We start from the raw sequence: 23,594 nt of genomic DNA on the forward strand, positions 1-23,594 counted from the left end.
TATCGTTGCTGTTCATGGTATTCTTCCACACTTTGTCCAACACCTACATGGATAAGACAGAATCCATAAATATATAGTTTTGTGTATGTTGGTGTTCTGTGTAAAATTATTATAAAATAAAACAATTCTGCAAAAACATTGCGAAATTAAACTGCCATAAGAACACACATGTAATGACTTGAGATGCCTCAAAAGTATTATCTGAATGTATCTTAATCTGTGAATGGCAGAATAATGAGGAAAGAACTAGTGATCTTTCTTTTTGAAGACTTACAGTATGGGTCAATACTATTAAAGTCGTCGTCCCCCCCCCCAGGTAAAAAATTATTTTGCGATATGCTGTAATAAGTTCATGCCATGATCTGAAGCGGAATAATATGTATTAGAATTGAATGAACACATCTTTGATGATATGTAAATGAAATCGGAATATAATATTGCTCCTCATCTGCTTTGGTTATTATCGCATTAACTTATATCCCAAGAAAATTAATTGAGATTTTGGTCAAAGTAATCTTCAAATGCTTATCTATCCCTGAAATAACAATCTCTGCAAAGAACATTTTAACCCCCCATTCAGGGTCCGATGCCAAATCCTGCTCATTTCTAAATACTAAAGTAGTTCTCACTTTTAACGGCTTACAGAGCCTGTGTGCAGTATCGTAAACCGGCAATATCCACTTCAAGGATATAAACTGGCGAGATCGGAAATAGACGATACCAACACCAAGATGGTTAAGGTTTATAGGGTATATGGCGAAGAATGGTCTTCCTCCATATACTCACCATTTTGCCACATTGAGTATATGAAAATAAATTAGGAGGGTTTATTGAGAAGCCGAGTGCAGCATTTCAGACTTTAAATTGAATCATTTAAAGGGATGCAGTGGAGGAGGCGTAATAGGGGGTGTAGGTCTGTAGGTCTGTACTAAAAATGTATACAAGTGTAGTTAACCAAGGATTACCTTAGTAGGGGTTTAAATACATATATAAAATCCATGTTCATTTTAAACCAAACACAAAGTTATATAGTTTATTTTCTAGGCACATTATGAACAAGACGGAACCAGTTCATCGTTAAAGTAAATACAAAATCTATTAGCCTTCATTATAAAAACACAAAAACATATAAAAACATATCAGTGACATAAACAAATACACAAATCTACAATTTCAACCTTTGTGATGGAAACAGTGCTGTTTTTTCGCTTTGTACTCAATGGGGCAAAATGTCCAAATGTTAAAAAAAAACAATTTAAATCAGAATGAGTTTCAGTATGTATTTTTACATATGAAATGTCAAAACATTAATTGCCACAGTACAAAACAACATTTCTAATTTAATTAGGCATGCCTAAAAAATGCTTTTTCAATACCTCAATACCTATAGTTTCTAATAATATTTGTTAATTACACAAATTATGAAACTCACGAGCCTCAGTATATTGGTTCAATTATTGTTTTTTTTGTTTTTTTTATAAAACATGTGATGACTTTGATCATCAATGTTAATCTTTGAGCAGCATTTAAAAAGCCATGAGAGGCTGCAGAACAAACTTCTGAACTTCTAGATTTGTCCAAGGGATACTAGGCTGTGGCCAGCAGAACTGATTTAACATTTGTAATCCAATGCATAAAGATATTGGGTTATTCCGATATTGGCAATGCTGTGTCATCAATTCATTCTTTGATAGTCATCATGCCACAAGCCTATGGCTGCCCGGTCTACAAAGATAATTTATTAATTACAAGTACCATTTCTGAGCCCACAGTTCACACTGTAGGCCCCTTTAAAAGTGCTGGTGACCAGTACAAAGTAATTGTTTTTTAAATGCAAGCAGGTTAGGGCAGCAAAAAAATAAAAAATCAGTCTCCTTTTCAAATGAAACACTGGTATTACAAATGACATGAAAACATAGACAGCATGGACCACAATTAATACATGTTTACCTCTCATCAGTTCCAGTATTACAAACTGAGTAAATCAGAACACCATGGGTAATAACAATAACATTAACGATTATAATCATAGGTGAGTTATCAACACTTTAAAAAACACACCTTGATAATTAATGTTTCCACTGATGCACTTACTTGTTCCAAATTTTGCAAGCTACATTCACTCACTCACTCTCTGGCAGAGTGGCAAAGTGGCATTTATCCCAATAGTATTGTTTCCCCACTGGCATGTCCAAAACACACATATTTAATATCAGTCACCCTGTATTTTGAATAGGCTCCAGTTGCTGATAAACAGGCAATCTAGTATTAAATATGTTACTCAAAGAAAGTTCCAGTCGTGGTAAAAAATGCTACAATGTATTACCTTGCTCACATTAGCTGTGCTGCGAGGTGGTCAAAGCTGACCGAGTAAGCATGGTGTGTTCCTACTGTAGCTGGCACCTGGGTGTAACAAACAACAAAACTAACTGGCAATTTTAGTTTGATGTTACAGATGAACTACATGAAGTGCATAATAGCCATCAAATATATTTTACTAACAACACATTTTGAAGTTTTAGCAAACCCCCTTTCAAAATAAATCACGAAATACTCTCAATGCTTAAACCATGGAGGTATTTAACCTGTGTTATCAGTTTAAAAAGTATATTATTGTCATTAGCTAATGGAATGTATGGCAGTTTTGCAAACATCTTTTTAATGCGTTACACAAATAACTTAAAGTGAACAGGCAAACTATTATTTGGATTTGTGGCTTGAATTCCAATATATGCAATTTCTAAATCACTAGAGAGCATCGGAGAAATTATGTAGAACAAACAGCTGGTAATTATGAATAGTTCACAGTGTCTTAGAGGGCATTAACTTCAAGGTTGTGTTTTTGATTATGCATTACTGGCTTTTTAAAAAATGCAAGGCATGTCAAGATCACACTTATGCCCAATCCAACAAAAACAAAACAAAAAGGCTCAAGGCACTTATCTGCACGGGACAGCATTCAAAATAAAGTCCAAAACACTCTTTGGTTCTTTTGGGGCACGGAGTTCTGTTACTTTACAGTACATTTTGTAAACACAATGAAACAGAAAGATCATCCTTGGCTGGAATGGATTCCTGGCACGGTGCAGCTCAAAAATACTTCAACTACATTTGGCTGGTTGGCTGCTATAAGAGAGTTAAGTTTATACCACTTGGTAAAATAGAGCAGCCTGGTGCTGCCAGTGTCTGTAAGCTAACTGTGGCTCAGTCTGCAATATAAAGGTACAACCATATTGTACAGGAAGTCCTGTTAAAACAAAAAGTCCTTTCATGAAAATACAGATAACAACAGGAACCTGCAAAGGCACATTAAGGGACATGGCTTAGAACAGGGAGATTATAGATTTGATCCAGGCTTAGCCATGGACTCATGTTTCCATCACAATACATGGCTTGGTCCTGCTATTACTGTAGCCGCACTAATTCAGCACCCACAAGCTTGCAAACCTGGTTAAGCCCCAGCTATCAGTGGTGGAAACAGTCTTGTGAAACCAGGCCAGGTTTGCTTGTGGAAACTAGATATGATCTTGCACAAAGTCACTTGTCCTCCTTGCCTCCCAGCACAGGTAGCTCTGAGGAAACATGCTCTGGTGCAAAGGGATACGAAAACCAGCTAAGACACTGGAGTGATCCTAGTGAAAACTGCTTAGAAATTTGTAAAAACTTGTGCAGATAGAGCATGGAGAGTCCTAACAAGGCCTCACTTAGAAGAAGCAGTGACGTTTGACCCTTGGTTTGGCACTGTTTTTTTTTTTTGTTTTGTTTTGTTTTTAAATTTAGTAATCGGCAATTATTTTCTCCCAATTTGGCATATCCAATTATTTTTAGGCTCAGCTCACCGCTACCACCCCTGCGGTTGACTCGGGAGCGACGAAGACGAACACACGCTGTCCACTGAACCGTGTGCTGTCAGCCGACCACTTTTTTTCACACTGCAGACTCACCGTGCAGACACCTCAGAGCTACAGCGTTGGAGGACAATGCAGCTCTGGGCAGCTTACAGGCAAGCCCACAGGCCAGACTACAGGGGTCGCTGGTGCTCGGTGAGCTGCCCCCTGGGAGCTCCCGTCTACGGTCAGTAATAGAATAGCCTGGACTCGAAACAGCGACCTCCAGGCTATAGGGCGCATCCTGCACTCCACTTGGGAGCCCCCTTTGGTTTGGCACTGTTGATGGGACAGGTGACTACCTCTGCAGCGGTTGTATATCCAGTGAGTGTTTAGTGTGCAAAGACTTGTCATGCATGGTACATATATATATATCACACACTATAGCTTAAGGATCAATAATAACCATATTGATAAATGGTGCTGATAATTAGAAAAGTGTTATTTGGGTATTTGACTGGTTAATGTTAATCAATACTAAGGGTTTTTCATAATGCCTTAATTACGTGTTTTTATAACACGCTTTAGCATTAAGCATGAAGCCTTTTCTTAACTGACAGGATATCAATGTTTTACAGAAAACAATAAAACACAGCGAGCAGCAAGTACACCTCAATAATAAGAACTGCGGCGACTATTGTTCTCAGGAACTAAATCGGAAAGAAAACAGCATAACATCCCGTTGGTTTATGTCAATGATAACTCAGTGATCCATTAAAAATAACCGCGTGGCTTCCAATACGGAATGCTTTATCTACATTATTGCGCAGATATAGTTTCTTACCAAAAAGATCAAATAAGTAGCCTTTACTTAAAAAAAATAAATAAGCAAATAAATAAAATAAAAATTAAATAATGTGGAGCACATTAAGTGTGCTTCCTCCTTTGAATGAAATATTTCCTTGGCAGAGTTTGCAAATTCCGTTTTCTCCTGCTTGGTAAAGAAATTCCACCCTGCTTTGCTTGGATGCCATTGATATGTATTCACAAGACAGAATTTAGTGATCAGGAACGGCACTTTATTGTTAAAACCAAACAGACGCACGTCTCTCTTGCGACTGCTGTCAAAAACCCAGCTGGCTCAATTTAGGGTAGCCATTGCGACAGTACATAACGTAATAGCTGTGCTGTAATACTGCATTAGTTTAAAAACTGACCATAAGCCACATTGATAACAGCTGCGGAATATGGCCAATAGATGTCGCAAAGAATCCTGCAGCATGAAGTGCATTTAACATTAATAACTGTATTTAAACAGAGATGGGTTTTTTAATTATTATTTTGATATTTCCAGTACTGAAAAAGGTTACCCAAGTCTACAGACCTGAAGGGACTAAATGTATGTGTACTATATAGTATTTAAATATGTGTCATGCACTTAAAACATTAATATATGTGATTTTTGTAAAATGTATTTATTATTATCATTACCCCAAAAAAATACACGGTTCCGGATTTTCTACCCGTGCCGACCTCTAATATATATATATATATATATATAATCTAAGATTAACCGTCATGGCTCGAGAGTAGCCATTTATAGATAATTTACTGGACTATTTATAAATTTGTAAGAGATCCTTAAACTAAAGTGTTAAATTAAAAAAAAAAAAAAGTGTGCCGTGGAAGACAGCTGGGTTAAGCAGTGCCATTCTTCCCCTCCTCCTCCTCCTCTTTCTGGTAGTGCAGGTTCTCTCTCAACCCCCCCTCTTACTGCTGCTGGTAGTGCAGGGTGAGTTCCTGCAGTTCTCTCTCAGCCCTCCCTCTTACTGCTGCTGGTAGCGCAGGTTGAGTTCCTGCAGTTCTCTCTCAGCCCTCCCTCTTACTGCTGCTGGTAGTGCAGGGTGAGTTCCTGCAGTTCTCTCTCAGCCCTCCCTCTTACTGCTGCTGGTAGCGCAGGTTGAGTTCCTGCAGTTCTCTCTCAGCCCTCCCTCTTACTGCTGCTGGTAGTGCAGGGTGAGTTCCTGCAGTTCTCTCTCAGCCCTCCCTCTTACTGCTGCTGGTAGTGCAGGGTGAGTTCCTGCAGTTCTCTCTCAGCCCTCCCTCTTACTGCTGCTGGTAGTGCAGGTTGAGTTCCTGCAGTTCTCTCTCAGCCCTCCCTCTTACTGCTGCTGGTAGTGCAGGGTGAGTTCCTGCAGTTCTCTCTCAGCCCTCCCTCTTACTGCTGCTGGTAGTGCAGGGTGAGTTCCTGCAGTTCTCTCTCAGCCCTCCCTCTTACTGCTCCTGGTAGTGCAGGTTGAGTTCCTCCAGTTCTCTCTCAGCCCTCCCTCTTACTGCTGCTGGTAGTGCAGGGTGAGTTCCTGCAGTTCTCTCTCAGCCCTCCCTTTTACTGCTACTGGTAGCGCAGGTTGAGCTCCTGCAGTTCTCTCTCAGCCCTCTCTCTTACTGCTGCTGGTAGCGCAGGTTGAGTTCCCGCAGTTCGCGCTCCCGCACGCGCCTCGACTTGTTGGATTTGGTGGAGCGGCTGGAGCGCGTGGACTGAGCAGACTTGATGCTCTGGCAGCGAGACGACGCCCTCTTCAGGAGGTTCTGGGAAATGGAGCGGTGCAGGTTCTTCATAGAAGAGGAGGCAGCCATGGTCACGATCCAGGGGTGCTTCAAGGCTTGGCCGGCCGTCATCCGCTCGTTGGGGTCGACAGTGACCACACGGTCAACAAAGTCCTTGGCAAGGTTGGAAACACTCGGCCAGGGCTGAGGGGTGAAATAAAGAAAAGAAAAAGGAAATGACAAACTCAACTTTCAGGCTTTAAGATACTGTTCAAGATAAAAACGGTTCTATTTGATTTCAACAGGTTTTTATAAGAAATAAAATTTACGCTTTGCTAAATGCTACACGGAGGCAACAGTCTTCAGTCATATTTGAAGTTCTTCAATTTGCTATAGATGCAGTGGCACTCTCAATATACATGTTATTCAGAATGGAGAATGCCGATTTATGACTCATCCTAATAAGGTGCCAATAGATGGCAGCAGAGAGCAAGTTTACTGATGCCAAAGAAAACAATCAATGAATGTAACATATTGCTGTAACTGCTAACCTATAGGCTTCAGTAAACACATAGGCTATACTGAAACACAGTAAATGACAGGTACCAGTTTGAATGCACTACTTGCAGTTTTAGCTTTTAATGCTTTAATTCAGGTTTATTTTTTAAATAAAGAGCTGTGTTCTCAGTTCCATCTTCATGTACTATTCATAGCGGTTCAGTAGGTCCCCCACATGACTAAGGGAGAAATATACTTTATTACACTTTGTTCTTTATGCTGCACATGTAAAATCATCTTTCCAAATTACCAATTAAAACGATGCCCCCAGCCTAGCTGTTACTGTACCGCACTCTTTGGGCATGAAAACATTAATTAAAACCAGGACACTGCACACTGGCATCAGAGCAGAAGAGCAGATTTCATGCGATCAAACAGCAGCATCAAATAGAACTGCTACAACAGAAAATGACCCAAAGATCCAACTGCAGGTCAGTAACACACAGACTTAACAGCATCAAAAAGCATGTTTGATCTCAGTCCTCAGTTCTGTCGTGCTGGCCATGTTGATCTGCGAGACGTCAATCATCATTAACTTGATACTGTTTGAAGTCACTTGTGTAGGAAAGTGTTACGCATGGGTGCCTATTTCTGCAAAGTAAAGGGCTACCCCTTCCTAACACTTTAATTTCCCACTGCAACCAATGTTTTATACTATAGAAGCACGAGTAAGCATGATTAGAAGGATGCAGGCATGAGGCACCAGAAGCTTGCATGTTGAAGTTTGAGCTTATCATTTAACTTCCTAAGAAGCACTGATATTTTGGTGCATTAGTGCAGCCTTTAAATCCTATTATTATAAATGCGCTGTTTTGTGAACAAAATCAGAGCATACCCAGGGGCATAATGTTATATCAGATCAAATGTTTTTTTAAACATATGAAGTCAAATGGCTACGTATTATTGACATGTGGCAGTGAAATGGTTCACTTATAGACCATTGACAATCCATCCATCCATCCATTATCATTCCGCTTCTCCTGGTGAGGGTCGCGGTCCATTGACAAGCACAACGACTTAACAGGCAGATAACATACATGGTCAGAGGCAAGAGAACTTCCACGGTATCCAAAGCGGGCAATGAACCTTCATCTGATCAGAGGCCAACATTCAGTGCCAAAATATGCATGTATAACCTGTTGAACTGGAAGATCGCAGTTTAAATATTACAGTGTAAAAATGTGAGCTCTAATGGAATGCACAGCACATGGGTGGATAAATTCAGGTCAGACTTTTAATCTTAGTTTTTGTTACAAACCTCATTGCCAACACTGATTCTGAGCAAAAAATGTGTCGAGGTTTCTTATCACTACAAAAGCACTAGCATTATTCTCACTGGCCCCTATTCCTTCTTTTTAAGATCTGTTGGTTACTCAAGCTGCAAACCGACCATATGACCTACAGAAAAGGTACCAGGATTCAGCCATTTATCTATAGACTTTTATTTAAAATATCTGCATATCCTGAATACATGTAAAAAAAACAAATCAAGAACCAAAAAAAAAAAAATAAACTACCTTAGAACAAATAATTAAATAGTGTATTTTACTTGTTTCAGTGACTTGTACAAAATGTACACAGATGCATGTATTCATATACTTGATCTGAGTTCTCTATTGTCCTGTGGCAGTGCTGAAAACGTTAATAATGTTAATACAGCTGACATGTAGCAAAATAATGGATTTTAAAGCATTCCTTGAAATGTTTAGTCATGAAGCTTTGTACCAAAACATTTTGTACTCCTTTTTAATGAAATATAATCAGAATACAGCAATTCATCTTCCGTAGCAAGGACATTGAGACGTTGGCAGTAGAAAAATCGAACTGCTGGGTGAGACAATGTCATGCCTAAGCAGAATGAATAGAAGACTTGTAACAAAGCTTGACTTAACTGAGTTAGTTTTAGGTTTAAAGAGCACTTTATTTGATTTACTGCCCTTCTTTTGCTTATTAACCTGTGAAAGTCTTTATAAATGTCTTCATGTTGTATAACTTCTGAACAACTTGAGCATATACCCTCTGCTTAGTAATAGGTCTATGTGCACATTTGCAAGTGCACATTGGCCCTAATAGATTCAAAATAGACTCAGGGTTGGCTGCTGTAGTTCCTGTTTCCTACAGTGTGTACAGTGGATGTAGCTGTTCTTTATGCGGTTTACTTTTGTAACTGAAGGGCTGGTTTTGCAGATCAGTGCACACCTGTGAGCATGCAAGGCTGTGTCACTGGTTGTGAGCTTGTCTCGTGGACACTATTACTTTACAACTTTTTCCTGAACTGATTCCAGTGCTGCCGACTGTAAACACAAAATCCACGAAGATCATCACCTGTGAGGCACAATCCCAATGGGAAGGAGGGCTTACACACAGATTGCTAGTAAACCATTTCTACCAGGGAAACCACTGTAACAAGCTGCCATTTTAAGATGATGTGTTTAGTTACACAAAGCTGTCCAGCATTTTATCTTCCCAGTGCAATACATCACAGCTTTACTGGTACAGGAGTCATGCATTCACCTCCTGCGGGTCACAGTGTGGCGACAAACGAATATTTATTAAATTGTTAGATATAGTACTCTAATTGATCTCTAAACTTTACTTGCCTTGATTTGCTCTACATTCTCTTTTGGTTTGGGAAGTGTTCCTGTTTTCATGCTGAACTTTAATATAAATGCACCACTATGCTCCAGCCTCACTTTTATGAAGGTTTTTGGTGCAGTATAAAAATTGTACACACAATTCTTGGAACCACAGTTATATCACACAGACACCCGTCTTTTAGCTGATCCAAATGAATATCTGGGAAGATCTAGAATTCCCATTTTTGTCATGCATCCTCTATTCATTATGCCAGTCTTAACAAATCCCAGTTCCATTTAGTCTCCGCCTGGTATTTGCACAGCTCATCTGCAGTGTTTCCTGTTTAAATGGGGTCTTCTTCTTAGAAGACATGTTTCTTACAGCGTGGGACCTGGAGCCAGTTGATCTTGGTTCAAGCACTAAGTCAATCACTAAAGAATGACTCTGTGCTTAGGTGGTACCATGCAATACATTTGCGCGAAATCCTGCATTCTTCAGAAGGGTTGACATGGCGTAAGTGTTCCAGTTCTGTGTTGCTCGGGAGTACAGATTTTCTGCAGCTTTTACCTATCTAAGTTTTTGTGAGCAGATTCAGTGCTGTTTGCGGTGCCCGCATTCCATCCCAGCTACAGTAAGCAGAAAGATATCTTTGCTGGTACAAAGTTCAAGAGTAAATTCTGCCCACAAGCAAAACATTCAGACGTCTATTTGATATTCATTTCACGTGCAAATTCTAATTTAAGTGCAGGCTTTCACTTTATCAAAAGTGAGGTGTGTTCAAGACAAGTGTTTTATTGCTTCTTGCATGTACTTTTTTTCTACTCTTGACCCTCTTGTTAACACATAGATTGCTTCCATGGAACAATCTTTCTCATGGTTGCAACCGTAATGGATTTTACCACTCCGCTATTGTTGATCAGCTAGAAGGACAATGACATTACATTTTGTCAGTTCCACCTATATCAATTTAACACACATGTAACTGAGAGGCAATTCTTCAGAGCCTGGATGTGTTTCATCTGTTTTTTCTTTATTTTTTACACTTCACTGCTGAAGCTGTCATAACCAAAGCTGTGAGAGATGACAGATCTGCCGCAGCCCCGTCATTCACTCAGCAGGAATGCAGATAACACAATTAGGGAGTCCTAGGCAGTGGAGAACCTCTCCATCTACCCAGGCAATGCCACCACCTGGTAGGCAATTGATGAATGCTGTGCAGTTTAAATCAGTCACAGGAGCTGGCCAACATCTTAATGCTTAGGGGCTGGGAGGTTCAGCAGACTGGCAACGGAGTACAAATTCTACAACTCTCAGTATCTGTTTCAGTTTTCATTTACACAAGGCAGTTTTGAATACGCATGAGTTCCTGTGTTGTATGTGACTCACATACATAGTTAAAGATATGGACAGCCATCTCTTTATCTGCAGATTTTGATCCTCAATAAATTGTGCCTAGTATGTATGTCCTAAGCAAGTTTCATCACAACTGGATAAGTGGTTCCCTTGTAAAGCGTACTATATGTCCACGCATTTTTCTGTATAAACAGTTCAGTTAGATTTCTTACTGACATGTAACTCTCACTCACACATTGAAATGTAGAGATTACTGGGATCTTGATCACACAGTACAGGCCAGCTGTACTTTAAACGCTAAAGACCAAAGCCGCTACCAATCCTGCTTTGCTTTTTTTTTTTTTTTAATCATATATGCTGCTATTAGAGAGGGGGTTATCTATGTGTCTGTCCTTTATTGCAATTAACTGAATTGATAAAGCTTTAAAATAGATCATGTTCCTGAAAATAAAAACGCCAAGGTAGGACTTTCTGGATTATCTTCTCATTTAAAATAATACCTAAATAAACAAATAAATAAGCCTTCAATAAACTACCAACAGCCTCTTGCTCCAATCCCACTTCCCCCAGTGCAGTGCTGTGCTCTCATCCTATGATCATACACACAAATATTTAGCCATTATTATAACAATGAACTTCTGCGATTCAAGTTTTTTGGCTTCATGCAAGGTGCTCAACCCTATATAAAACACTGAATTATATGGGCTGTTTTCTTATCATGCTATGCAGACACAATAGCAATGTAGCATATATATATATATATATATATATATATATATATATAAAAACAATTCTTACCTCCCCTGAGTAACTGTATTTTCCCTTCAATATCTGCCTGTATAGCCGTGTCCTATTATCATCTTCAAATGGCATGGTGCCACTAAGCAGTATATAAGAGATCACCCCCAGCGCCCACATATCCACAGCGTTAGTGTAGGGCTTCCGCACAAGGATCTCGGGGGCAATGTACTCAGGTGTGCCGCAAGTCGTTTTCATAAGGCACTCGTCCCCTTTTTTACGGGTGCTGGCCAGACCGAAGTCTGTGATCATGATTTTGGAGTCGCTGCCCGGGTGGTAGTAGAGCAGGTTCTCTGGTTTCAAGTCGCGGTGCGTGATCCCCAAGGTATGCAGGTACTTCACCCCGTCCAGGACCATCTGCAGGACCCGTGTGGCATCCCGCTCGGTGAAGGAGCCTTTGGCGATGATGCGGTCGAACAGCTCCCCGCCGGTGGCCAGCTCCATCACCATGTAGACGCGCTCCTGCGTCTCGAACACCTCGATGAGCTGGATGATGTTGGTGTGCCGCACCCTGCGGAGCACGTTGAGCTCCGACTCGCACACCTCCCGGCCCTCCCTGTACCTGGTCTCGATCATCTTGATGGCGTACGGCTGCTTGGTGCTCTTGTGCTCCACCCGCACCACCCTGCTGAAGCTCCCACGCCCGATCAGGGCTTTGATATCGTACTTGGCCGTGACCCGAGAGTCGAACTTGGCCCGGTACTTGGCCACCTTGTTCCTTCTTGGGTCGCTGGGGTCCGGGTGGCCGTTGGCCGGTCCCCCAGGGTAGGGGTTGTTGGTGGCCTGTGGTGGGGAGGGGGAGCCCATCTTGTCAACAGCCTTGCCCCCGCTGCCATCGTCCTTGATGAAGTGCTTGTACTTGTCAGTAGTCTGGCCGGTGTAGGGCTCCACCTTCTTGACCAGGTCCAGCTGGACATCCTTGGGCGGCTCAGGAAGTACTTTGCTCGCCCCACAGCCCATCACGTAACGATCGCGTCGCTGGTCCAAGTGGGCATGTTTACCGCAGTGCCATTTTCTAGTCTGCCGTGGCTTCGTTATTAGAAGTAGCAGTTTTGCTTTTTAATAAATCTGCAATACATGAAACAAAAATAATGAAAGATTTTAATTTGAATTGTCTCATTTGTGGCTACTTCTAGTATTCGTATAATGCAGAATGGATTGTCAAAGCACTGCTTTCAAAACTATTTTATTACATTAAGAAGAGACTCGAGCATCACAAGGAAACTGACAATTTGGATGACCAGATCCAACCTGTTGGTAAATTTTAAACCCTGTTTCGTGCATCAAGTTAGCACCAGTTTTACTTGTGGGATGCATATATATATATCCTTGTATCTTAAAAGGGTTAATCAGTTAAAGAGATTTTTAATTGTTTTTTAATTTGAAATACAAAAAAAAAGTCGATACTTAAATCTTCACTTTGAAACAGTTTTAGTATGAATGCAATTCATGAATCAACTGAAGTACTTTGTAGGTCCATATGACTAATCCATTGAAAAAAACTTAGACTAATAATTTACCACTGGCCAGCCAGTTGTAAAACCAGTGCCTAAATGTGTTTTTGAAACAGAATTAAAAAGTTGTAGCCACCAAAATAAAACACATAGCATGTTTCTCATATGCATGTACATTTAAAAAAAAAATAAGATATGTAGTCACGACATCCAATTAAAGAGTGGATCCTCATCTAATTACAGTAGAATTAATGACCTGTTGCACAATAAAAATAGAAATGTCCAGATACATTACAATATTGCCCTGAGTAACACAAAACAAATAATCTGAAACATTAGCAGTTAAAGCGATATTTCTGCAGGATTAAAATAATACAGATTTAAAACCTGCTGTACCTAATGTTGTTATACTGACCAGCGCAAGACCGTACTCTGCACTAGTAGGCCATGTAAACACAAGGAATATTTGTTATTTTTATACAAACGATTTACACCAGTTATTAGTAGTGTTTTACGTTCTGTTATGAAAAATACGACGTATGCTTTAATAAAAGAGAACTTGACATCTTATAACAGTAATAATAATAATCCGTTGCATTAGAACTTATATATATATATATATATATATATATATATATATATATATATATATATATATATTGGTATTTTTGTGAAAAGTAAGAAAAAGACGATGCACCCTACCTCTAATCTTCAGAAATTTGCATCCGTTTACCAGGTGTGTTTCCTAATCGCCCAGCTTCTCCCTGCCTCGCTCCCCTCTTTTTTGTGCTGGTTACTCTCTCCATTTTTAGTTTTTACAGATTTTTTATTGTATTCTTTCTCTTCCGTCTTTCCTCCTAAACTAAGCAGAATAATAACATTTCTATGAACATCGTTGAAAGGCCTACACAATTTTAGTTTCTATGCTTGCATGGTTATCCAATTAAAATATGTCCAGCTCTTTTTTTTTTAATCTGCATCAAAAGTGTTTTTGTTTGTTTCTTTTTTTTTTTTTTTTTTTTCAAATTTAGGTCTTAAACCACCCCCACAATTTTTTAGAGGAAAGTCGTTTTTTTTTTTTTTTGGAAAGAACTCGGGTCTTTTCGATTTTAGACCCACAAATACACGAACTCCCACTGATCTCACTTCCTGGATACCGAGCGCAGCTCCTTAGATTCGAAGCTTGTTGTTGGGAGTAGAATGCTAGGAAACTGCATCCCTGTTGTCGCCATGTTGGCTCCTCTAGCGCTGTAGTTTTAAACACGACGTTCTCTATTGTAGAGCCAACATGGCGCCAGTTTCCTACCCGCCTCGACTTTATATATCGACCTTGAGCAACAATTCTGAGCGCTCCATACATTTTTGTGAGAGCTGACAGATGTCAATCTCTATTTCCTACTTTCACCTGAAGAAGAGACCTTTGAGGTCTCGAAAGCTAATGATTAATTATTGTTTAAACAAACTAATTAGTTAATCCAATAAAAGGTATCACATCTCCTTATCTTTGTTTGTCATCTCTGCACTAATACGGCTACCATTTCATCTATCAATTCCTGGAGACCGTTTTGTCGTTTTAAAAAAAAATCTCTCTTTATTTATCTTTATTTGCAAATTATGAACATGTGTTAAAATATGTATGCATATTTATAAAAATGAAAACTTAATAGAAAGTGTGACACATTTTAGTAACTGTTCAGTCTTTAGCTTTAATGACCATACTGCCTCTGCAGCTGGTTTTTGTATTATCTTATCAATATGATCAAACAAAGGCTAGTCCTCTTTTCTTTCTTTTTTTCCCTGAGGTATATCAGAACTTGTCGGTTTTATAAATGCCTGTTTGTGACACACAGAGGAAGCCCCCACAACTAACTTTAGGAAATGTAAGCAAACTGGACGGTCAACACAATGGTTTCTGCTAAACCTCTTGCACCAGGAAGTTCGATAGGGAACAAAACCAAAAAGGAAAGGGACGCTTTTTGACAGCAGTACCCTGACACTACTGGCCAGCTCTCTGCTTTATTGAGATAATTTGCAAATTATATGAAAACTGGAAGTTTAAAAATGATTGAAAACAAACAAAAAGTGCAGTTAAACTAACATGAACATATCAAACCTCGTGCTGGGTAGAAGGAATTACAGGCAATCGTTTCTCTTAACACATGGCTCCTCAAACACGGTCCTGGGTTCAAGTTACTTATCAAATGTTATAGCTAACTTGAAATATGCTAATGTTCAAGAGCTGAAAACAAGTAAAATGGTCTAATTAAGCAAACTGTCAGTTCAATTAAGGGTCTAGTTAAGTAATTGAGCGCTGGGTTGGAATGAAAACCAGCAGCCGCAGTGGGTCCCCAGGACCGAGTTTAAGAAGCCCTGTCTTAACATAATGCTTAATGAGCTTGTAGCAGTACCCTTTGAAGTGGCTAGAGGGCGCCTGATTACTGAATCTTGTTTTCTGTCAAATATTCTATTGCAAAAATTGAGAAAGTGCACTCTGGGGCAAACATCTTTATTTAGTTCTGATCATTTCTCTTTATCTTTAAAAAAGAATCGCAAATCATGCACTGGAGAAAAAGCATAGTAAATGTGTTTTAAGGTGTGTAGCCTAGTACTGTGGTTAGAATGGTATGCAGGGAGCTGAGGGGTTCTGTGTTTCAATCACAGTATAGTTCCATTGTATTTAAACTGTAGTGCACCTTGCTATTGCCTGTGAACTATACAACAGCTAAACAGCAGATCTGGAAACAGCACACACTCTCATGCACACACACACACACACGCCAGAGTTTGGGATTACGTGTCAGAGAAAGTAAATTGCATTTAACGATGAGCAAGGGTGGAATGAGTTTAAAGAGCAGTTTTTATTTTTTTTTAATGCATTGGCCCTCGACCTCAACACAAGGGATGAATCCATTATCCTCCGAAGAGCAAAGGAAATACAAATCATTCTGTTTTACAATCTGCACCAGGCTTGTCTGAGTTAAGCCTGTACTATTTAATAGTGTGCATGACAGAAACATTCTGAAATTGCAACTTCAGCCAAGATGACAAGACAGCCAGACCCACTCCAGACTATATATATATATATTACTGTATAGTCATTTACTATATATATATCAAATATCTGTTTTTAAAATTTTTTTAACCAAATATAATTGTCGATGTTAAAACAGAAATTCATAATGATGACACTGATTTGATTCATTTCTGCTAACCCCTTCTGCTCATTTTAGCTTTAAATCAAATGATGTCCCGGTACTGGAACAGAAAACAGAAAGCATGAGCATTGATTGGGTCAAAGAGTTGACGTGAGGCTAAACACGCATTAACAGTGGGGGGATAATCCTCTTTGCAAACTCCGTGTTGAAGCCCACCCCGAATTCAGTCTCAAACTCTGTGCTGAAACCCGCCCTGAATTCAGTCTCAAACTCCGTGTTGAAGCCCACTCCGAATTCAGTCTCAAACTCTGTGCTGAAACCCGCCCTGAATTCAGTCTCAAACTCTGTGCTGAAACCCGCCCTGAATTCAGTCTCAAACTCTGTACTGAAACCCGCCCTGAATTCAGTCTCAAACTCCGTGCTGAAACCCGCCCTGAATTCAGTCTCAAACTCCGTGTTGAAGCCCACCCCGAATTCAGTCTCAAACTCTGTGCTGAAACCCGCCCTGAATTCAGTCTCAAACTCTGTACTGAAACCCGCCCTGAATTCAGTCTCAAACTCCGTGCTGAAACCCGCCCTGAATTCCGTCTCAAACTTGGGATTTTGAAAGGGACACTAATGAAAAAATATGTAGATTATCTAGAATTGTGGTTCCCTTTAAATACAACCAGCATTACAGGGATTTAAACAGAAAGTATGAGGTACTTAGCAATGAAAGCCTTAAACAACAGGAAGTAATTCAAACCACAGTGGCCTTCAGTGTGGCAGCTGGGATTGTTTGTGAGTGAGCAAAATCCATCTGCTGTAATGCTGGGTTCATACCGGATGCCATTATTACAGTCCAGCCCCACACTGCAACCATGCGCACCTGATCATCACATTATTCCAGTCCAGCCCCACTCTGCAGCCATGCACACCTGATCATCACATTATTCCAGTCCAGCCCCACTCTGCAGCCATGCACACCTGATCATCACATTATTCCAGCCCAGCCCCACACTGCAGCCATGCACACCTGATCATCACATTATTCCAGTCCAGCCCCACTCTGCAGTCATGCACACCTGATCATCACATTATTCCAGTCCAGCCCCACACTGCAGCCATGCACACCTGATCATCACATTATTCCAGTCCAGCCCCACTCTGCAGCCATGCACACCTGATCATCACATTATTCCAGTCCAGCCCCACTCTGCAGCCATGCACACCTGATCATCACATTATTCCAGTCCAGCCCCACTCTGCAGCCATGCACACCTGATCATCACATTATTCCAGTCCAGCCCCACACTGCAGCCATGCACACCTGATCATCACATTATTCCAGTCCAGCCCCACTCTGCAGTCATGCACACCTGATCATCACATTATTCCAGTCCAGCCCCACACTGCAGCCATGCACACCTGATCATCACATTATTCCAGCCCAGCCCCACACTGCAGCCATGCACACCTGATCATCATATTAGCACTAAAACATGTGAAGCGTCTTGGAGACACCCTGTCAATAGGGGTGTGTAGGACAGCCATGGGCAGCTAGGACGGCAGTTGCTTAAATTGCTTTGGACAGATGCGTCACCATTCCTCATTGGGTACTGTGTATTCACATAACAGTTACTTAGTAAATACATGTGCACTTACACACAACTACAATGTTTTTATGCATAGTTACAGTGTACTTCATGTGTAAATCTTTTTGCACAATATATGTAAGTACACAACTGTATCAGAAAAGGGTTAGGGTTATATTGTTCAAGTACATTGTAACCATGCATACTAACATTGTAATTATGTGTCAGTACATGTGTATTTACTAAGTAACTACTATGTAAATACACAGTAATTAGAGGCATTTCATATAAAGTGTAACCCCTCATTGATAACCAGCCGCTAATTCTTTATTAGTCATTAATGCAGTCTAGAAGTCATCTATTATCATAACCATCAAATACAGTTAATAATATTGCAATAATGTGCAGTATACTGCTATCTGTGTTAGTTTTAGTTTTTACACAGACGTGCATACTGATAGCACTGTTTTCATATAACTTTTTATAACGTAGCACAGTCTTTGATAAGCACCTGCCAACCGAGCACCCAATATCAAAGTCTCTAATATCTGCCGTATTGCCAGTTGTTACCGAAGCTGAAACAGAAGCAACAGGGAGATGCAGCTTTTATATAGCACATAATACATTTCAGAGCAGTATTAACCTGTACTGTGAGATGATGTTCAGCCCATTTACACAGCAGTGGAGCTAATTCCTGTCCCCACTCAGCACACCTGTCACTTCATGAAGCTGTTCATAAACCCAGCCGACTCCCTCTCCCTGGGGACCCCCTGCACGCACCTGTGCTAGTTTATAGACTCGGTCAGCTTCCTCTCCCTGGGGACCCCCTGCACGCACCGGCTGAGAGATGACTTCATTCTTCCATTGCTCCCGGGCCCAGGTGCAAACACCTCGTTGCAGGAACACAGACTGAGCCGCACACAGCCCTCTGATCAGCTTCCCACACCATTAACTGCATGTGTTGCCCCACTTTCATTTACATATTATGGTTTGAATAGGCATACTGCTACTGATAAAAATGATAAGTTGGTTCCAATACAAGAAACTGATCAACAAAGAAAAAGAATGAGCTGCCTTGAGTGAACAGGAGTTTATTTAGCACAGGTCAAGGGTCGGTACAGAGTTCCCAGCTCAGTTTAGTCAGGGGCATTAATAATGTTTGTTGATGTATCCCAAAGTGCAGGTCAAGGCCCAGTTTAACAGGGTCACGCTGTTGTTTTATATCATCTAGGCTGGCGTGTATATACAGGTCATGTCCAGGGTTCATTTAATGAGACTGAAGGATCAATGCTTGGTTTGTAGGTAGAAGAGAAAGAGATCAATAAGCCCAATTTAAAAGCTTGGCCTTGGTCAAGGCGTCAGTACAAACTTGTATTCCAGTCTAATTCTCTCCACCCAACTCCAACTGCTTCTGTTTCCCAGTCTTGTACCTGACAAGCTCATCTGCCTCTTGTCATGAAGCTTAATTTTTCTCTTCATGATATATTTATTTTCATGCTTGTGAATGTTGCAGGATTGGCGGTCTGAAAACCACAGAGCAGGTACAACTCAGGCAGTGGCAATGCAGGCTGCTCTTTCTAGGGAGGGACCCCATTGTTGGAGACTGAGAAGCTAGACCAGCCTCCTGTGCTGTCCTGGGGGACTTTATGACGTGGACACCTATCCATGTCCTCAAGATGTTGATGCAGTCTTCAAAAGCACTAGAAAACAGTGGGGGCCCAGAGTCTCCCCCAGTGAAAACACTGCTGTTTGTAGTGCAGAGTGAATCACACGAGTGAGATTCCAATCATACTCACGCCAAGTTATCGATCCTGGCAAGGGATTACCCCTATAATGGGTGGTTTATGGCATACACTGTATGCACCTCAAGGGATTACCCCTATAATAGGTGGTTTATGGCATACACTGTATGCTCCTCAAATGGACTCCATAGTACTGTAAAAATCTCTTTTAAAATCCAGCTGTCGGGGTATAGATTGATCACATTTTTGAAGCTGGTTCACATCCATATTAACGTTCCCCTTTATAATTAAGGGAACCCAGGTTTATTCATAATACAGTTTCACTAGAGTGTTGTGCAGATCGGCGCATCCCAAATAAAAAAAAAGAACCAAAATCAATTCTCCAGCGCAATCTCCAGACGGTGATGAGGTTGCTAATGCTAATAAGAGGAAAGAAAATCGATTTTTATCACAGCCTCCACTATCGCTCCTTTAATCATCATTAGTTCATTTGTGCAGCTATTAAAATGCTTGCTAAGCATCCCGATTCTCAATGAGCCTAACGTTACCGGCACTGCTCACATCCTCTGCAGTGCTAATCTACAGGAACCTGCTTGCAGGCGGATGTGGTTATTTAGGAGGAATTCAATATATATATATATAATAATTGCATTTCTTCTCTTTACCCTTCTCCGCTGACCAAACAACAAGATTGAGGCTTAAGCAGAGTGCTTCCTCCCATCAAAAGCTTTTAAGTGAGCAGAAATCCATCAATTTGCCAGGGCCTGGCCCCTCTGCAACCACCAACCCCAGATTCCAGGCCTATTTTTAGACGCAGAATCTTGCTAACCTGCTGTTATCCGAAACAGGGTTTCATGTTCCTCAATGGCGAAGACATTGAATGTTCCTCAGACATTGAATCTGCAGTATGTGTGCACAGTAATATAATAGCCACGCACTTAGGTTTGAAGATCCATTGGTACCGCTATAGACTGTTCATAATGACAATAACAATTTCATGTCTGTAGGATGCGTTTCACCCTCATTAAATAAATGCACTGAAACAATAGGGCAATTTCTTCATTTTTTACATAGGTAAAACACCACCCAACTGCTCTTTGTTATCTGATTATTCCAATAGCTGCTTTACTGTATTACAAGGTAACAAAAGCTAAAGATTACATTTTGTACAACAGCTGGCTTTGAAAATGCATCTCGCTTAATCCTGCCCACAAGGCGCTTGGCAAAACTGGGTCTCCTTGGACCCTGCTAATGACGCAGACCTAATAGTTTCAGGAAGTGATAATCATTAATAGTTTAAAAAAAAAAAAAAGAAAGAAAGAAAGCGGTATAAAAGATAACGCCTGATCCATTGCCACGTTTCCTATAACTCCCCTTTAAAACAATAATCCTGCAGCTGGCTGACTCCCGCTTTCAAAGGATTCATTATTTATCTATTTTTATATTCGGTATACAGTGCGCTCTCTGGCCTATCACGGTGTTTTTAATAATGCAGAAAAAAAGAAATATGATTTCCACTGGGACTCACTAACACTGTTCAACCCGCTGCATCACAATCAAAATGACAAAAACGAAGGAACATCAATCACATCGAATCGGATCCCTCCGTTCCCCCCGTCCCTGCCCCCACCACCTTGCAGAATAGCTGATCCAGCTGATTGGACGCTTGAGGTAGTTATTAGCAGTTCATTGACATGCAATCAGCAAATAACAAGCCCTCAAATGGTATGGTGTTTGATGGGGTTTAATTAAAAAAAATGCAGTTTCTGTGCCTCAGTATATGAATAAGACAATGCTAACCTGCAGCCAGGGACTTCAAATGGTAAATCCTTATACGACACTAAACCTTAAAGCAAGCAGCTTTGGAATACATATTTGTTTTGGTTTGTGTTTCTATTCTAGAGTGTCAGTGATTGTGGGCTGCTTGCTCTTGCTGTTAATGTGATGTTTCTTTGTGCCAGGTGGAGGGGACGGGGGTTCTGCAGTAAAGTTATGATGTAGTTATGCCTGAGCAGATCAAACACACTGTGACTACAAAAACTGGAGCCCATTTGTTTCAAATTCAGTACCATCGTTTGCCACCTTGATTCCTTAATTAGGAAAATAAATAAATAAGATACAACGGGCCATGTTTTCAAAGTGTTTCTTCCATTCTTTAATTAACTCCTAAGCCACAACTAAATAATACAATCCCAGCTCTCTTCCTCACTCCCAATGTGTTTGTTTCTCGTGTTATGAAATTAACATCCTTCATCCGTTAATTAAAGAATGGAGGAGGCGCTTTGTAAATAGGGCAGAATATATATGAGGGATCAAGGCAAAGTGCTAGGAGTACCTGCCTATAGAACGCCACAGCATGTGTGACTGCGTCTTGTTTTTATCAAGATAAGATGCAAATCACAATAAGACCAAGATAGGACCGCACCCATTAAAGAGACCAAGTCAGGAACAAACAACTCATATACATATAGATGTAAGGACAGACGCAGTGCAAACCATTGTGGCTGCAAAATCCAAATTGCATTGCGGCCAGACAATTATTTTGCACTGCGGCCCGTGTAAGCTTAAGAGCAATGCAAATTACTCAACACGCACAAATAATGATCCGCAATGAGGGTTTCAATGAGCACGTCGGTCTATTTAGTGGCTGCACTTGCAGCCCAGAAGGTTTTCTTGCCTGTCCTCAACAAGAGCCAAGCGTCGCCGCATCAGGAAGTGCACCACAGTAGCCATCCTGAGGCCAATAACTGAAGGTGTGTGGTTTCATACTGCTCTTAGTTACTCGCTTCTACAGTGGTTTGCACCTTGTAAGCGGAGGTACAAAGTTTTTGGAGGTTCAGCAATTGCCCATTCAATAGAATGTTGGCTCCCGCTTAGTATTCCAGATCCCCGCCCAATTCCATGCTCTTTTCTTCATTTGAATAAATTTCAATATCATTAAAATTGATTAATGATGGCAAAGTGCTAATTTGATAGCGGGTGTAAAATGCAGATTTTGGCCACAACACTGGTGTTTTGCAGCCCTTGTATGCGATGTACAGTGGAGGCTTGTGGGCAGTCTGAAGTTGTTTCTGATTTGTTTTGGGAATTGACTTATATGTTATTTTTTTCCCTTCCCTTCAGAAAAAATATGATCTGTGCTCATTAAAATGTGGAGTAGAGAGCTTTGTGAATCTGGTCCCCTGTGTCATTATAGGAGGTGAATAAACTGGCGTGCAAGAATCCAATTAGTGTTCATGCCAGGGCTTTATAAATCATGACCGGGAGCACACAGCCCAGCCTGGGAGTATACAACCCAGCCCAGGAGCACACAGCCCAGCCCGGGAGCACACAGCCCAGCCCGGGAGCACACAGCCCAGCCCGGGAGCACACAGCCCAGCCCAGGAGCACACAGTCCATCCCGGGAGCACACAGCCCATCCCGGGAGCACACAGCCCATCCCGGGAGCACACAGCCCAGCCCGGGAGCACACAGCCCAGCCCGGGAGCACACAGCCCAGTCTGGGAGCACACAGCCCAGTCTGGGAGCACACAGCCCAGCTCGGGAGCACAGAGCCCAGCCCGGGAGCACACAGCCCAGCCCGGGAGCACACAGCCCAGTCTGGGAGCACACAGCCCAGCCCGGGAGCACACAGCCCAGCCCGGGAGCACACAGCCCAGCCCGGGAGCACACAGCCCAGCCCGGGAGCACACAACCCAGCCCGGGAGCACACAGTCCAAGCAGGAATGGGAAACAAAGCAGCAGAATAATGAAACACGATTTTTTCATGAAGTTTTCTGTGGGTAAAGCTTCCTTTCATTAAGGTTTCTGTGGGTAAAGCTTCCTTTCATTAAGATTTGTGTGGGTAAAGCTTCCTTTCATTAAGGTTTGTGTGAGTAAAGCTTCCTTTCATTAAGGTTTGTGTGAGTAAAGCATCCCTTGGCTCACCTGAGATGCACTAATAACATCATACAAGCCATTCACATCATACAAGCCATTCTGGGTCTTTCAGGGACTCAGGTACCCAGGC

The 23,594-nt window shown here is 41.2% G+C and overlaps 1 protein-coding gene across 1 annotated transcript; it reads right to left on the reverse strand.

Moving 5' to 3' along the window:
* Positions 1-5,998: 5,998 nt before the first annotated feature.
* Positions 5,999-14,478, reverse strand: LOC117424401 (serine/threonine-protein kinase H1-like). Its single transcript, XM_034040699.3, has 3 exons — positions 13,817-14,478; positions 11,661-12,728; positions 5,999-6,578 (listed from the first exon to the last, which is right to left on the reverse strand). The coding sequence occupies exons 2-3, from the start codon at positions 12,618-12,620 to the stop codon at positions 6,270-6,272; spliced, it is 1,269 nt and encodes a 422-aa protein (XP_033896590.1). The 5' UTR covers positions 12,621-12,728; positions 13,817-14,478; the 3' UTR covers positions 5,999-6,269.
* Between the last annotated feature and the right edge of the window lie 9,116 nt (positions 14,479-23,594).

Source organism: Acipenser ruthenus, chromosome 19 (assembly GCF_902713425.1).
Source record: "Acipenser ruthenus chromosome 19, fAciRut3.2 maternal haplotype, whole genome shotgun sequence".
NCBI classification, from domain to species: Eukaryota; Metazoa; Chordata; class Actinopteri; order Acipenseriformes; family Acipenseridae; genus Acipenser; species Acipenser ruthenus.

Bases quoted from the DNA above. Each gene is read 5' to 3' on its own strand.
- LOC117424401 (XM_034040699.3), bottom strand. From the start codon at position 12,620: ATGGGCTGTGGGGCGAGCAAAGTACTTCCTGAGCCGCCCAAGGATGTC. The intron at 6,579-11,660 runs GTAAGAATTGTT...TTCACCCCTCAG, and splicing joins AATACAGTTACTCAGGGGAG to CCCTGGCCGAGTGTTTCCAA.